The 14,811-nt window shown below is 45.2% G+C and overlaps 1 protein-coding gene across 1 annotated transcript in view; it reads left to right on the top strand.

Moving 5' to 3' along the window:
- Nucleotides 1-14,811, top strand: part of LOC122811222 (V-type proton ATPase subunit B, brain isoform) — a 1,846,974-nt gene that overhangs the window by 1,283,551 nt on the left and 548,612 nt on the right. The window contains exon 12 of the mRNA XM_044082914.1: nucleotides 4,686-4,809. Within this exon, the coding sequence (XP_043938849.1) occupies nucleotides 4,686-4,809 (124 nt within the window). The remainder of the gene's footprint in view (nucleotides 1-4,685; nucleotides 4,810-14,811) is intronic.

Below are 14,811 nucleotides of genomic sequence, written 5' to 3' on the forward strand. Positions count from 1 at the left end.
CCACCAGCTTCCAAAAGGCCAGACAGGTTCTTATAAAGTCCCTGAGGACAGTAGTTGCCTGTTCAAATGTCCTTTTGCAGACCCAGCTATGATCTCTCTGCTGATAAAACCAGCAAATTACTGCCCTCCATCAACCTCCTGCCCTCAGATAATGACACTAAAATGATGGAGAGAATTGGAAAGAAGGTCTACACCTCTTCAACTCTGGCTTTTAGGGCTATTAATTATCAGACCCATGTCCAAGTATGTTTTGGCCTCAAAATTTGCTGACTGACCTCCCAGATTCTGCAGCAAAAACCCAGATTTCTTCCTCCTTAGGAGTGTCATCCCAGGTTACCAGGCATTCCATAAAATGCAGTGAAGCAGCTGAGGTCGCTGCAAGGTCAGCAGTATCCAGTTCAGTCCTCAGGAGATATTCCTGGCTGAGGTCGCTGCAAGGTCAGCAGCATCCGGTTCAGTCCTCAGGAGGTATTCCTGACTGAGGTCGCTGCAAGTTCAGCAGCATCAGGTTCAGTCCTCAGGAGATATTCCTGGCTGAGGTTGTGGCCTTTGCCTGAGGATTTCAAGGCAAAGATTATGGATCCACCACTGGACAACACCATCCTATTTGGATTTAATGCTGCAACCCTCTTTAAATCCCTTCAAGAGAAAGGAAAAGAACCTCAGGAGCTAAAACATAATTTTGTTTACCCAGTTCCCAAATTTCAAAGGAGCCATCCTTCTAGGCTTAGGTTCATAAGGAGGAAGACCCGTGCACCTTCCCAACAAAAAAAGAAAGCCACACGCAGGCAGACGCTTTCTAGATCTCCGCCGTCCTATGCTCAAAAGGCCCCCTTTCCAGATAAACTAGGTTGTCTGTGACTACCTGGCAACCTTCTCAAAAATCCCCCTTTCCCAGAGCCTTTCTAATTTCCTTGCAAATTGGACAAGCATTACCACAGACAAGTGGGTCCTGTCTGTTGTACAAATAGGTTACTACATGACTTGGAAAACCATTGGAATTCCATAATCCCCAAAAAGCCAGATCCACCTTTTCCCTCAAGTCAATCAAGACTTGCAAACACAAGCAACCATCCAGGAGCTACCCACTTTGGAAAAAGGTGAAGGGTTCTATTCCAGGATGTTCATAGTTCCCAGGAGATCAATTTTAGACTTGTCCCAACCCGATTTATTCCTACAAGTACCCACCTTCAGAATGCTAACCCTGCAAACTCTGTTCCCACTGTTGCAACCCAAGGCTTACCTGGTTTCCCTAGACATAAAGGATACATACCTTCATATTGCCATCCGCCATCTTTTCAGGAAATTCTTAATGTTTTTCCATTGCTTCCTCTCATTTTCATTTCTGTGCTTTGCCCTTTGGACTCTATATGGCTCCAGGGGTATTCACCAAGTGTTTGGCTCCTGTCATTGCCTTTTGCAGACTCCAGGGAATTCTCATTTACCCTTACTTGGATGACCTTCTCATTCAAGCAGAACATCCAGTCTCTTTGCAACAGAACCTTCAAACCATCATCTCATTACTTCTGTCTGAGGTTCACCCTCAACTACAGCAAGTCTTCCCGTACTCCCTCGCAGGACCAGGGTTTCCTAGGTTGCAGAATAAGGGCAGACCTCATGATGGCCTTACTACCTTTGCAAAGGGTGCAGTTTTTGCAGACTTACTTCCTGCAGTTGCTTCCACTGCCCTGTCTGACTGTCAGAAAATTCCACAGGATGCTAGGGTTAATGGCTTCAGTTATACCAATGCTACCCCTCCCCAGACCACACTTGTTGAAACAGATGGAAGAAAACAACATGAGTCTATCATCTTAGTCAGTACATAACTTTAATTTTCCTCCCTTTCTGCAGTTATTCCTTCTCGGGATGTAAAGTATTCTGTTTAGTGTATGGCACTTTATTACCCAAATGTTGTTCTGAATTAATTACTGTTTGACTGTATGCATTTCAGCTCATACTTCTTGTTTGCCTTAATTTCATCATTCCTTGATCAAATTTAATTATAGTTTAACAGTGTTTTACATTTCTTTATGCAAAGTTTTGTCTTTTTGACCTTGTTAGCTAGGGCTGTTTTTTTTACCACATTCATCCTTCCCTTCAGGGAACTCTGCCTTGAAAAACTGAAAATAGCTTTCAGAAATGCGTGTTATAAAAAGGGAATAACACATTTATTCTGGGATAGCTTAATGAAAGTCCACTGGGAATCCCTTACCACTGGTCTACAGTTTCATTCTCAGTGTAGTCCAGTTTTCTGTCAGTTTAGTGCTGAAGGTTAAAGGTATGAGCTGCTAATGAGCTTCTGTAGTCCGGGGTATTATTCCCTCAGTCTCCATTTGCCTGCTGTGTAACTAATCAAGTTACTTAATCAGATAACACTGCTAGGTTGCCCCCAAAAAGAGGCTTTTGTTACTTGATGGATGGACGAATTGAAACTTGTGTTGGTACCTACAGTGAAGGAAGTCATGTGAGTTTCAAGCTTAAATGACAAAGTTGAAGTGGAATGCAATACAAATGTTAGGATGTGTACTGTTAAAATAATGGCTCCTTCAAGATCTAATGTTATAGCAAGTACACTTACACAGAACTTTAGTTTTGTCCTTCCTGTGCTGTCACCTGATATATGGTGTGTTGTCCCTCCTCTGGGCCATGATTAAGGAGTCTCAATCCTCACCACAGACACCAGTGAGGGATGTTCACTTGGAACAAAAATAGATGCACACAGTATTTCTAGATGCAGCTCTCTGCACCAAGCACAATTTCCATTAAGAACAGACTGAGAACACACACCCATCCTGGGGTTGGGTTTCCCTCTCTTTCACCAGTCCCCAAATAAGACTCCATACTGACCACAACTGTAGAGTTGAGTCCTCAGCTGAGTGTTCCAAGCCAAGCCCTCCACCACCCTGTCTGAAATCAGTGCTCTGTTTTCTTGATGCAAGTAGTTGACGCACCCACTCTTTGAGATTTTATTTTCTCACACACACACACACACATGTGAAAGACTGGCTCAGATTTACCAGCTATGCTCCCTCTGTCCAGACTGTAAGGTAGATACTGCCACCAGAATGCTCCAAAGCCAGCTACTCTAAGGCTCTTACCAGGATATCCAATTGTATTGAGTAAAATTAATACTAATACAAATGTCAGTGTTTGACCAATGCAGCAAGACTTTCAGGAGTGGCCACAGTGTCACCAAATAAATATAAATACTCTCACAGGTTAAAATATTCTCTAAACGACAGGCCACAATGAAAAGTTTAAATGTATTTAATAATAATAAATAAAACATTAAAATACTAAATATATATTTACTATAAACACCAGAGTTTCAATCACAGGAAATATTAAAAATAACACTGATAGAATCACACAGATACAGAAAAGCAGTACTTAACTAATCTCAGTATATGTTCCTGACTGATCTAAAGAATTGCTATTCCCTGGTTACTTGCTATAGCAAGGTAAGATGAAGTGGGTGAGTGATCCTTCTTTGTCAGGTTTCAAAAACAAACTGTCCTGAGACTTCTGTCTCGTGTAGTATTAAAACATAATTTCAGTGCCGAATTACATGATGACATCACATACATCGGGATATCTGACACTTGTTCCCACACTATCGCCTTTACTAGAAACTGAACCAGAATCTAGCACCTGTATGTCATAATACACACACACAGAGCTTTTCTGAGATGTGTTATAGCATCTGGAAGCTGTAAAACCATTCCAAAGACTTCCACCATTCCAAGGTAGCAGTTAGTTCACCCCTGAGGAAAATGCAGTAGGATTCCTAGTCCTGGTTTTCAGACATTTTGTCTCTGAATGCAGTCAGAACTGCACGATCCAGTCTTTATGACCTAAACCAGGTAATTTAATTTGACTATTTTTCAGATTTAGGTGGACCGAGATTAACCTCTTATCTTCCAGTATTCTCTTAAAATATATTCATTTCACTAGGTACAATACCGTCTGACATATACAGGTGTATTTCTTTTCTGTCCAGCAGGACCCACTTTTGGTGCACTCTTTTTTTTTAACACTAGCAACCTTACAAATACATTTTCAACACAAGTTTGATATAAAATGACATTTTAATTTTTTTAAAAAACTCCATCTAGCTATGCTGGCATATGTTACACATGCATTGCCCCACTTCTGGAATAGCTGGCAATACCTTACATAATCAACAAAAAACACAAGTAATCACCATAGAACGCCAAAATTTTGTATTGCAAAAACTTTAGTTCTGGTTTTCTTTCTTCCTTTTCCAGAGGCATCTGCAAGATTGATTTAGAGTAGTGTAACAAAATATTTGAAGATGTTGAAGTAGAAGCAGCAGCTTTTCCTCCAGTAGAAATGATTAAGTGCTGAGAAGCACAGAATGTGGAGTGGATAAGTGACTAGCAATAGATTTCAAACAAGGATGGAACATTAAGTAATATTGTAAGTGGAAGACAGTATTTTAGTCCAGCTTTATTAAACGTCTGAATGGAAAAGCAGCAGGATGAATGGACAGAGAGGTATCTGGCTTGCTGTACTTCTACTATTCACTTGTTTGGCAGAGTTGAGGTGGGAATTGCATTCAAGCCGCTGGACTGAAGAACGTTTTTAAGGATTCTTGGTTTACAGTGTTGCATCATTTATAAGGTCTCACTTCTGCAAATAATTTCATTCTCTTCCTTTTCCAGCATTGAACGCATCATCACACCACGTTTGGCCTTGACAGCGGCAGAGTTTTTAGCCTACCAATGTGAGAAGCATGTCTTGGTCATCTTGACAGATATGAGCTCTTATGCTGAAGCACTGCGAGAGGTGAGTTTTTAGTAATTTTATAAAATGCTAGTACATTGTATTGATGCAAGTCATCAAAAGGCTAGCAACTTTTACTGAGCATTCGGATGCATGCTAGTTTGGTCTACTGCACTGCAGCGACAGAACACATGCTTAAGTTTTCTGGTACTGGAGATGCTGGACAGGGGAGGGTGCGAATGATTGTCTGATGCTGGTCTTCCCCTATGGGGGAAAGGGTATCATGGCAATGTTTGTTGCCTGTCACCTGCAGATTGGGACTGGACAGTGATGAAGATCAGCTAGGAACCCAGGATGTGGGCTTTATCCCTTCCGGGCAGTGAGGGTGTCTGTCATTGTCTTAATGTTGGAGCAAGTAGCCACCATCACACATACCCACCTTATTTGTATGTATGCATCACCAATATTCACCAATCTTAGAAAATCAGACCTTGTCATTCTTCAAACCTGCTATAATAAAATTGCCAAATTTGTAACAAATATGCCCCATTGAACACATTACTGCATTCCTCTAAAAGCTCTTGACTGGCTGGAACTTCCCAATCTCATTCTTTATAACCAACTTATAACAACCCACAACCTTCTTCACTGCCATGACAAAATGCTTACTTTACAGAACCTACTTCACCCAAGCAATAAAGGTAGAGTTCTGTGATCAAATCAAACTCCTACTAGAGGTAACAAAAACCAATAACTCCGCCTGCACTTCCCTCTACAGCAACTCGGTTGCTAAGCAATGGAACAGCCCCCCCATCATTACAACTATAACTACCCTCACACCCTTTGAAAAAGCTTTAAAATTTCATCTTCAGCATCTCTGGTTATGTAACTGCAACAACCCAAGACTAATCTCTTACTTGTACTTTCAATCTGTTTATACCTCTCTCTCTATATTCATTTCCCCACCCCACTACTTCTCCTTCCTTGCTTTACTTCCCAATATCATTTTGTCGGTTATATCTCTGTACTTCCGATATCATTTTGTCGGTTATATCTCTGTACTCCCGATAACATTTTGTCTGTTATATCTCTGTGCTCCCGATATTTTGTCTGTTATTTCTCTGTACTTCCGATATCATTTTGTCTGTTATATCTCTGTACTCCCGATAACATTTTGTCTGTTATATCTCTGTACTCCCGATATCATTTTGTCTGTTATATCTCTACTCCCGATATCGTTTTGTCTGTTATATCTCTGTACTCCCGATATCATTTTGTCTGTTGTATCTCTGTACTCCTGATATCATTTTGTCTGTTATATCTCTACTCCCGATATCATTTTGTCTGTTATATCTCTACTCCCGATATCATTTTGTCGGTTATATCTCTACTCCCGATATCATTTTGTCGGTTATATCTCTGTACTCCCGATATCATTTTGTCGGTTATATCTCTGTACTCCCGATATCATTTTGTCGGTTATATCTCTGTACTCCCGATATTTTGTCGGTTATATCTCTGTACTCCCGATATCATTTTGTCTGTTGTATCTGTGTACTCCCGATATCATTTTGTCTGTTATCTCTACTCCCGATATTTTGCCGGTTACATCTCTGTATGTCTCTAAATGTCCTTTTCCTTTTTAAATCCATCTCAGTTTACACGTTTGTATTATTCCTCTCTATATGTATGTGTGCGCATATCTATGTCTACAACCTTCCTACTTATACCTTTGACCTTTGCCACCTTCTATCAACCCCTCCTCTTTCTACTCATTATTTCCTATCTGTACCTACGGTCTCTCCCCTTAACTCAGTACTCTTCCTATCCAATCCACCATTTATACATATGTCTTCCTACCAGCTATTTTATAATGTATTTATATCCCATTCTTCTCTGTAGTATTTGATGTCCAACTCTTTTTTCAAGAGCTTTTTAAATAGCAAAGTGCATGTATATTATGTATGATTGCATTTAATCTAACTGTATATCAACTGTCTAATGTAATATTTTACTGTTTACTTGGGGCTTTCCCCCCGGACCTCCACTAAAAAAGGTCATGTGTCCAGTCAGACACTCCCAGTTAACAAGTGTCAAATAAGTATGCCCAGGAGTGACCCTAATTTTAATTTAGGTGCTTGCATAAGCCTCAAGTTGGGAGGTTATGGCTTTTAGAAATGCCCTGGCTATCTGAAGTAATGAGGGTTTTTTACTAAGCCCAAAGAAGGGACAGCACTATGGGCTGAAGGAAGGGGGAGGGCAGGGTTTGATGCTAACACTGGCCCTTTCCTGTGGGTCTGTTGAGGCCGATCTGAATGGTACCCGAGTTAACAGGGCTGCAGAAAGCAGACAGTCCTCAGACTGGCATGGCACGTTGCAAACTTAGTGCCTCACTGGTTCCTTATGGTTGTGTCTTGCACAAACAGATGTCTGTGTCGCTAATAATAGCAAATGAATGTGCTATATTGTATTTATTTATATGTCTTTGTTGATCGGGAAAGTCTGACTGGTATAAAATGTCTTCTGTGGAGACCTGAGGAGAAAACCTTATTTACATGCGCAGATCATCAGTATATTTACATATTCACATTGTACATATTTCATGTTGGTTGCAAAACATTTTAAGCATGCATAGTTAGATGTAAATCATTCTTACCGATAGAACTTTATATTGTACAAATTGCTACTGTAGAGACGTTTGTAGCAGAATAAAGGACAGATGACCAATGAGAGAGAACACTACGTTTGGATTGTATTAGTAAGTGGCTGTACAAGGAGAAAAGGAAAATGTAACTAGGAAGAGAGTGAAATAAATTCATTTTAAATGTTAGAGTGAAATAAATTCATTTTAAATGTTAGAGAGTGAAATAAATTCATTTTAAATGTTTGCAGCTTGAGGTTTGAAAGTGAAATGTGCACTACATGGGAAAGTTAGTAAAAGGTATTAGTGTGAGAGCATGAAGACTGTTACTGGATAAGAGTTTAACAGAGTGTGTAGAGCCGGAGTACAGCCAGCTGGTTTACTGGATAAGAGTTTAACAGAGTGTGTAGAGCCGGAGTACAGCCAGCTGGTTTACTGGATAAGAGTTTAACAGAGTGTGTAGAGCCGGAGTACAGCCAGCTGGTTTACTGGATAAGAGTTTAACAGAGTGTGTAGAGCCGGAGTACAGCCAGCTGTTTTACTGGATAAGAGTTTAACAGAGTGTGTAGAGCCGGAGTACAGCCAGCTGTTTTACTGGATAAGAGTTTAACAGAGTGTGTAGAGCCGGAGTACAGCCAGCTGGTTTACTGGATAAGAGTTTAACAGAGTGTGTAGAGCCGGAGTACAGCCAGCTGTTTTACTGGATGAGAGTTTAACAGAGTGTGTAGAGCCGGAGTACAGCCAGCTGTTTTACTGGATGAGAGTTTAACAGAGTGTGTAGAGCCGGAGTACAGCCAGCTGTTTTGCACTTGCTGTTTTTGTTTTCTATACGTTTTAACTGAAGTGGAATAGATTGCATAGTTTTAAAACTTGGTGAGAACAGAGTCTGATTCCAGCACCGGTTTTGGAGTTGATTACAGCTAGGAGAGATTTGTTATTGGAGCATAATGTTCTGTTGCTGCTGCTGTATGCTTGTAAGTTTTTTAGGGACAACTGTTTGGCATGTAGATAAGCTTGTGGGCAGTAGTAAGTTGAGTGGGTTACTGATTTGGGAGTTCTTGCCAGTTTAGGTCCTGTAGGGCTTTGCTGTGATGGGGTTTATAAGGTGAATTTTACTATAGCTAGCATAGAGTTTGGACTTGAGGTAGGTAATACTTGTAAAAATAGATGATGCAGACAATAAAGATGAGAGTAAAACAACAAAAGTAGCCCAAGTGAAGCAGCTGGATTGGACCCACTCACCAAAAATGGATGACTAAGTAGTAAAAATCACAAAAGCACTTTAATCGAATCGGTACATAAATCCAGGAACAAAATGGATAAGTGCTTTCGTCTAGAATCATAAGACAACCGTTAAAGCAGAGACAAAACAGGAAGTCACATAATTCAAAGTTGATTAGGGCAGATAAATGACTTTACATTAAATATACATGAGATGAAAAAATTAGGATGAAATCCTAAACAAAGCAACAGACTGCAAGACACACAACCCCCACATCAGTATAAATACAAGTTAAATGCATTAAATAAAATTAAATTACAAATTTATAAAGAGACTGATGGTATGTAATAAATAGAATAAAAAACATTTAAAACCATGTAAAATAACAATATGATGTCTGTGTGTGTCCCATGGTGCATTAAACAGTAATTATTTGGGAGGTCATATTACCTCTCCAATGCCTTTAATTTCAGTAAGGAGCTGATTGAAATATTTTCGTTTAAGCCTGGACAGTTCCCTGCATTCAGGTGTAGCTGCCAATATAATTCTCCTTTTTCCAACCATGGTGACCGTGCTCCTCCTCTAACATAGTGAGCATGCTCCTCCTCTAACATAGTGACCATGCTCCTCCTCTAACATAGTGACCGTGCTCCTCCTCTAACATAGTGACCGTGCTCCTCCTCTAACATAGTGACCGTGCTCCTCCTCCTCTAACATAGTGACCGTGCTCCTCCTCCTCTAACATAGTGACCGTGCTCCTCCTCCTCTAACATAGTGACCATGCTCCTCCTCTAACATAGTGAGCATGCTCCTCCTCTAACATAGTGAGCATGCTCCTCCTCTAACATAGTGACCATGCTCCTCCTCTAACATAGTGAGCATGCTCCTCCTCTAACATAGTGAGCATGCTCCTCCTCTTACATAGTGAGCATGCTCCTCCTCTAACATAGTGAGCATGCTCCTCCTCTAACATAGTGAGCATGCTCCTCCTCTAACATCAGTTTGATACGGTCTGTAATGAAGAATGAAAATGTATGATTGTTCTCCAGTATGTGCTTACTTAGTGCATTGGTTTTAGTGTTTTTAATATCATATAAATGTTCGTAGATGCGGTTCTTCAGCTTCCGGTCAGTCTTGCCAACATAGAAACTCGGACAGACAGTACACATAGCACAATATACTACTTTCTCAGAACAACAGTTATATTTCTGCTTGATCTTAATTTCCACATTGTAAAAGAAGGTAATATATCTTGTGTGAACAAATTTACACTAGTTGCATCTACCACACTTATTCATAGAACCAGGTTTTTGGTGAAAGAGCAGGCTCCTAGTTTCAAAAATGTTCTTTAAATTCTTTCCTTTTTTATACACAGTAGTAGGTTATGAGCCTATTACAGTTCTAATATTCTTTTCATGTTTAAGAATGGACCAGTTTTTCAATAAAATATCCTTTACAATGAAACTCTCATCAGTAAAAACAGTAATAAATTAGGTTTTAAAATCTCTACTTTCTTCCACTATGCTAATGTCATGAATGTTGGGTGAAGGTGAGGTAATGGATGCACCATCACCTGTACAGACGAAGGTGAGGTAATGGATGCACCATCACCTGTGCAGACGAAGGTGAGGTAATGGATGCACCATCACCAGTGCAGACGAAGGTGAGGTAATGGATGCACCATCACCGGTGCAGACGAAGGTGAGGTAATGGATGCACCATCACCTGTGCAGACGAAGGTGAGGTAATGGATGCACCATCACCGGTGCAGACGAAGGTGAGGTAATGGATGCACCATCACCGGTGCAGACGAAGGTGAGGTAATGGATGCACCATCACCGGTGCAGACGAAGGTGAGGTAATGGATGCACCATCACCTGTGCAGACGAAGGTGAGGTAATGGATGCACCACCACCGGTGCAGACGAAGGTGAGGTAATGGATGCACCGTCACCACTGCATTCTCCTTTCCCATCTTTCAACAAAGAAAAGCTTTTCATCATTTTGTTTACTTTCCACTGGTCCCTTTTTTACCAGCCTTCTCGTTAGTTGTATCTCCTCATGCAGAGTGCTGGGAGCAGAAGGGGGCAGGGGTTGAAGTACTTACCAACAAGCAGCATTCCTGAATCTCCCAACCCAGTCATTTCAGAGTATCTCCCTAAACTGTCGGTTCACACAGCACCTCCCTACCCTGTCAGTTCACAGAGCACCTTCCTCCCCTGTGTCAGTTCACAAAGTATCTCCCTCCCCTGTGTCAGTTCACAGAGCACCTCCCTCCCCTGTGTCAGTTCACAGAGCACCTCCCCTGTGTCAGTTCACAGAGCACCTCCCTCCCCTGTGTCAGTTCACAGAGCACCTCCCTCCCCTGTGTCAGTTCACAGAGCACCTCCCTCCCCTGTGTCAGTTCACAGAGCACCTCCCTCCCCTGTGTCAGTTCACAGAGCACCTCCCTCCCCTGTGTCAGTTCACAGAGCACCTCCCTCCCCTGTGTCGGTTCACAGAGCAGCACCTCCCTCCCCTGTGTCGGTTCACAGAGCAGCACCTCCCTCCCCTGTGTCGGTTCACAGAGCAGCACCTCCCTCCCCTGTGTCGGTTCACAGAGCAGCACCTCCCTCCCCTGTGTCGGTTCACAGAGCAGCACCTCCCTCCCCTGTGTCGGTTCACAGAGCAGCACCTCCCTCCCCTGTGTCGGTTCACAGAGCAGCACCTCCCTCCCCTGTGTCGGTTCACAGAGCAGCACCTCCCTCCCCTGTGTCAGTTCACAGAGCAGAGCACCTCCCTCCCCTGTGTCGGTTCACAGAGCAGCACCTCCCTCCCCTGTGTCAGTTCACAGAGCAGCACCTCCCCTGTGTCAGTTCACAGAGCAGCACCTCCCTCCCCTGTGTCAGTTCACAGAGCAGAGCACCTCCCTCCCTCCTGTGTCGGTTCACAGAGCAGCACCTCCCTCCCCTGTGTCGGTTCACTGAGCAGCACCTCCCTCCCCTGTGTCGGTTCACAGAGCACCTCCCTCCCCTGTGTCGGTTCACAGAGCAGCACCTCCCTCCCCTGTGTCGGTTCACAGAGCAGCACCTCCCTCCCCTGTGTCGGTTCACAGAGCAGCACCTCCCTCCCCTGTGTCGGTTCACAGAGCAGCACCTCCCTCCCCTGTGTCGGTTCACAGAGCAGAGCACCTCCCTCCCTCCTGTGTCGGTTCACAGAGCAGAGCACCTCCCTCCCCCCCTGTGTCGGTTCACAGAGCAGAGCACCTCCCTCCCCCCTGTGTCGGTTCACAGAGCAGCACCTCCCTCCCCTGTGTCAGTTCACAGAGCAGCACCTCCCTCCCCTGTGTCAGTTCACAGAGCAGCACCTCCCTCCCCTGTGTCAGTTCACAGAGCATCTCCCTCCCCTGTGTCAGTTCACAGAGCACCTCCCTCCCCTGTGTCAGTTCACAGAGCACCTCCCTCCCCTGTGTCAGTTCACAGAGCACCTCCCTCCCCTGTGTCAGTTCACTGAGCACCTCCCTCCCTCCCCTGTGTCGGTTCACTGAGCAGCACCTCCCTCCCCTGTGTCGGTTCACTGAGCAGCACCTCCCTCCCCTGTGCCGGTTCACTGAGCAGCACCTCCCTCCCCTGTGTCGGTTCACTGAGCAGCACCTCCCTCCCCTGTGTCGGTTCACTGAGCAGCACCTCCCTCCCCTGTGTCGGTTCACTGAGCAGCACCTCCCTCCCCTGTGTCGGTTCACTGAGCAGCACCTCCCTCCCCTGTGTCGGTTCACTGAGCAGCACCTCCCTCCCCTGTGTCGGTTCACAGAGCAGCACCTCCCTCCCCTGTGTCGGTTCACAGAGCAGCACCTCCCTCCCCTGTGTCGGTTCACAGAGCAGCACCTCCCTCCCCTGTGTCGGTTCACAGAGCAGAGCACCTCCCTCCCTCCTGTGTCGGTTCACAGAGCAGAGCACCTCCCTCCCCTGTGTCGGTTCACAGAGCAGAGCACCTCCCTCCCCCCTGTGTCGGTTCACAGAGCAGAGCACCTCCCTCCCCCCTGTGTCGGTTCACAGAGCAGAGCACCTCCCTTCCCTGTGGCGGTTCACAGAGCAGAGCACCTCCCCTCCCCCTGTGACAGTTCACAGAGCAGAGCACCTCCCTCCCCTGTGTCGGTTCACAGAGCAGCACCTCCCTCCCCTGTGTCGGTTCACAGAGCAGAGCACCTCCCTCCCCCTGTGTCGGTTCACAGAGCAGAGCACCTTCCTCCCCTGTGTCGGTTCACAGAGCAGAGCACCTCCCTCCCCCCTGTGTCGGTTCACAGAGCAGAGCACCTCCCTCCCCCCTGTGTCGGTTCACAGAGCAGAGCACCTCCCTCCCCCCTGTGTCGGTTCACAGAGCAGAGCACCTCCCTCCCCTGTGTTGGTTCACAGAGCAGAGCACCTCCCTCCCCTGCCTCGGTTCACAGAGCAGAGCTCCTCGCTCCCGGCTGTGTCGGTTCACAGAGCAGAGCACCTCCCTCCCCTGTGTCGGTTCACAGAGCAGAGCACCTCCCTCCCCTGTGTCGGTTCACAGAGCAGAGCACCTCCCTCCCCTGTGTCGGTTCACAGAGCAGAGCACCTCCCTCCCCTGTGTCGGTTCACAGAGCAGAGCACCTCCCTCCCCTGTGTCGGTTCACAGAGCAGAGCACCTCCCTCCCCTGTGTCGGTTCACAGAGCAGAGCACCTCCCTCCCCTGTGTCGGTTCACAGAGCAGAGCACCTCCCTCCCCTGTGTCGGTTCACAGAGCAGAGCACCTCCCTCCCCCCCTGTGTCGGTTCACAGAGCAGCACCTCCCTCCCCTGTGTCGGTTCACAGAGCAGCACCTCCCTCCCCCCGTGTCGGTTCACAGAGCAGAGCACCTCCCTCCCCCCCTGTCGGTTCACAGGGCAGAGCACCTTCCTCCCCTGTGTCGGTTCACAGAGCAGAGCACCTCCCTCCCCTGTGTCGGTTCACAGAGCAGAGCACCTTCCTCCCCCCGGTGTCGGTTCACAGAGCAGAGCACCTCCCTCCCCCTTGTGTCGGTTCACAGAGCAGAGCACCTCCCTCCCCCCGTGTCGGTTCACAGAGCAGAGCACCTTCCTCCCCTGTGTCGGTTCACAGAGCAGAGCACCTCCCTCCCCTGTGTCGGTTCACAGAGCAGAGCACCTCCCTCCTGTGTCGGTTCACAGAGCAGCGTCTGTCGTCCCCCCCGTGTCGGGTCACAGAGCAGCGTCTGTCCCCTCGTGTCTGTTCACAGAGCAGCGCCTGCCCCCGTGTCGGTTCACAGAGCAGCGCCTGCCCCCGTGTCGGTTCACAGAGCAGCGTCCCCCCCCCGTGTCGGTTCACAGAGTAGCGTCTGTCTCCCCCCCTGTGTCAGTTCACCCAGCGTCGGTCTCCCCCAACATAAACAACCCCTTGAGTGTTACAATTAAATTTACCTTTTAATTTTGTAGTTTTTGTCATTCAAACAAAAAAAGTTAGTCTGAGACAAACTTACAACTCCCACATTTCAGCATTATGGGGGGGTAGTAAATGTTTTAGGTTCTAATATATTCTTTAAATTCCTACCCTCCTAACACTTAAGGGGTTGTTTGTTGCAAAGTGCCAGATGTTTCCAGGGTTTTATATTGGCAAAACAGAGAGGCACTTTAAACAGCGAATGTATGAACATCAATATCGCATTACCAAAAACAATGCGAGTAATGCTTTAGCTAAACACGTGCGTATTAACCCGGGACACTATTTTCATTATTTTATTATTGAACAAGTTAAACAAACACCCCGAGGTGGGCCATGGCAAATATACCTTGAAGAAAAGGAACTTCACTGGCAGTTGAGACTCAATGCCTTTGCCTTTCCAGGTTTAAATGATTTTTGCTGTATTAAATGTGTTCTTAAAAATAAATCTCTTGGGAGGTAGTGCCCAAACAACATTATTGTATTATTTTAACTGATATTTGTTACACTTGTGTCTGTTATGCATACTTTATATTTGTATACATGTGCCTTTAAGATTTTAATTGGTGTAATGTCATTGGGAGAGTAGGTATATATTTCACTGTTTTAAAATGATTCCTTGTCTGAAGAAGGTCAGGTACTGGCAGTGTCCGAAAGCGCTAACATTTATTAAAGTTTGGATTTTGGAGTATACCCTTGCCTTTGTTGTTGTTCTAGTTTGTCTTTGTCTTTTTTGATTAATGGAAATAGAAAAAAGGAGAGGGCCCA

Source organism: Protopterus annectens, chromosome 9.part0 (genome assembly GCF_019279795.1).
Source record: "Protopterus annectens isolate FY-2018-M chromosome 9.part0, PAN1.0, whole genome shotgun sequence".
Taxonomy (NCBI): Eukaryota; Metazoa; Chordata; order Ceratodontiformes; family Protopteridae; genus Protopterus; species Protopterus annectens.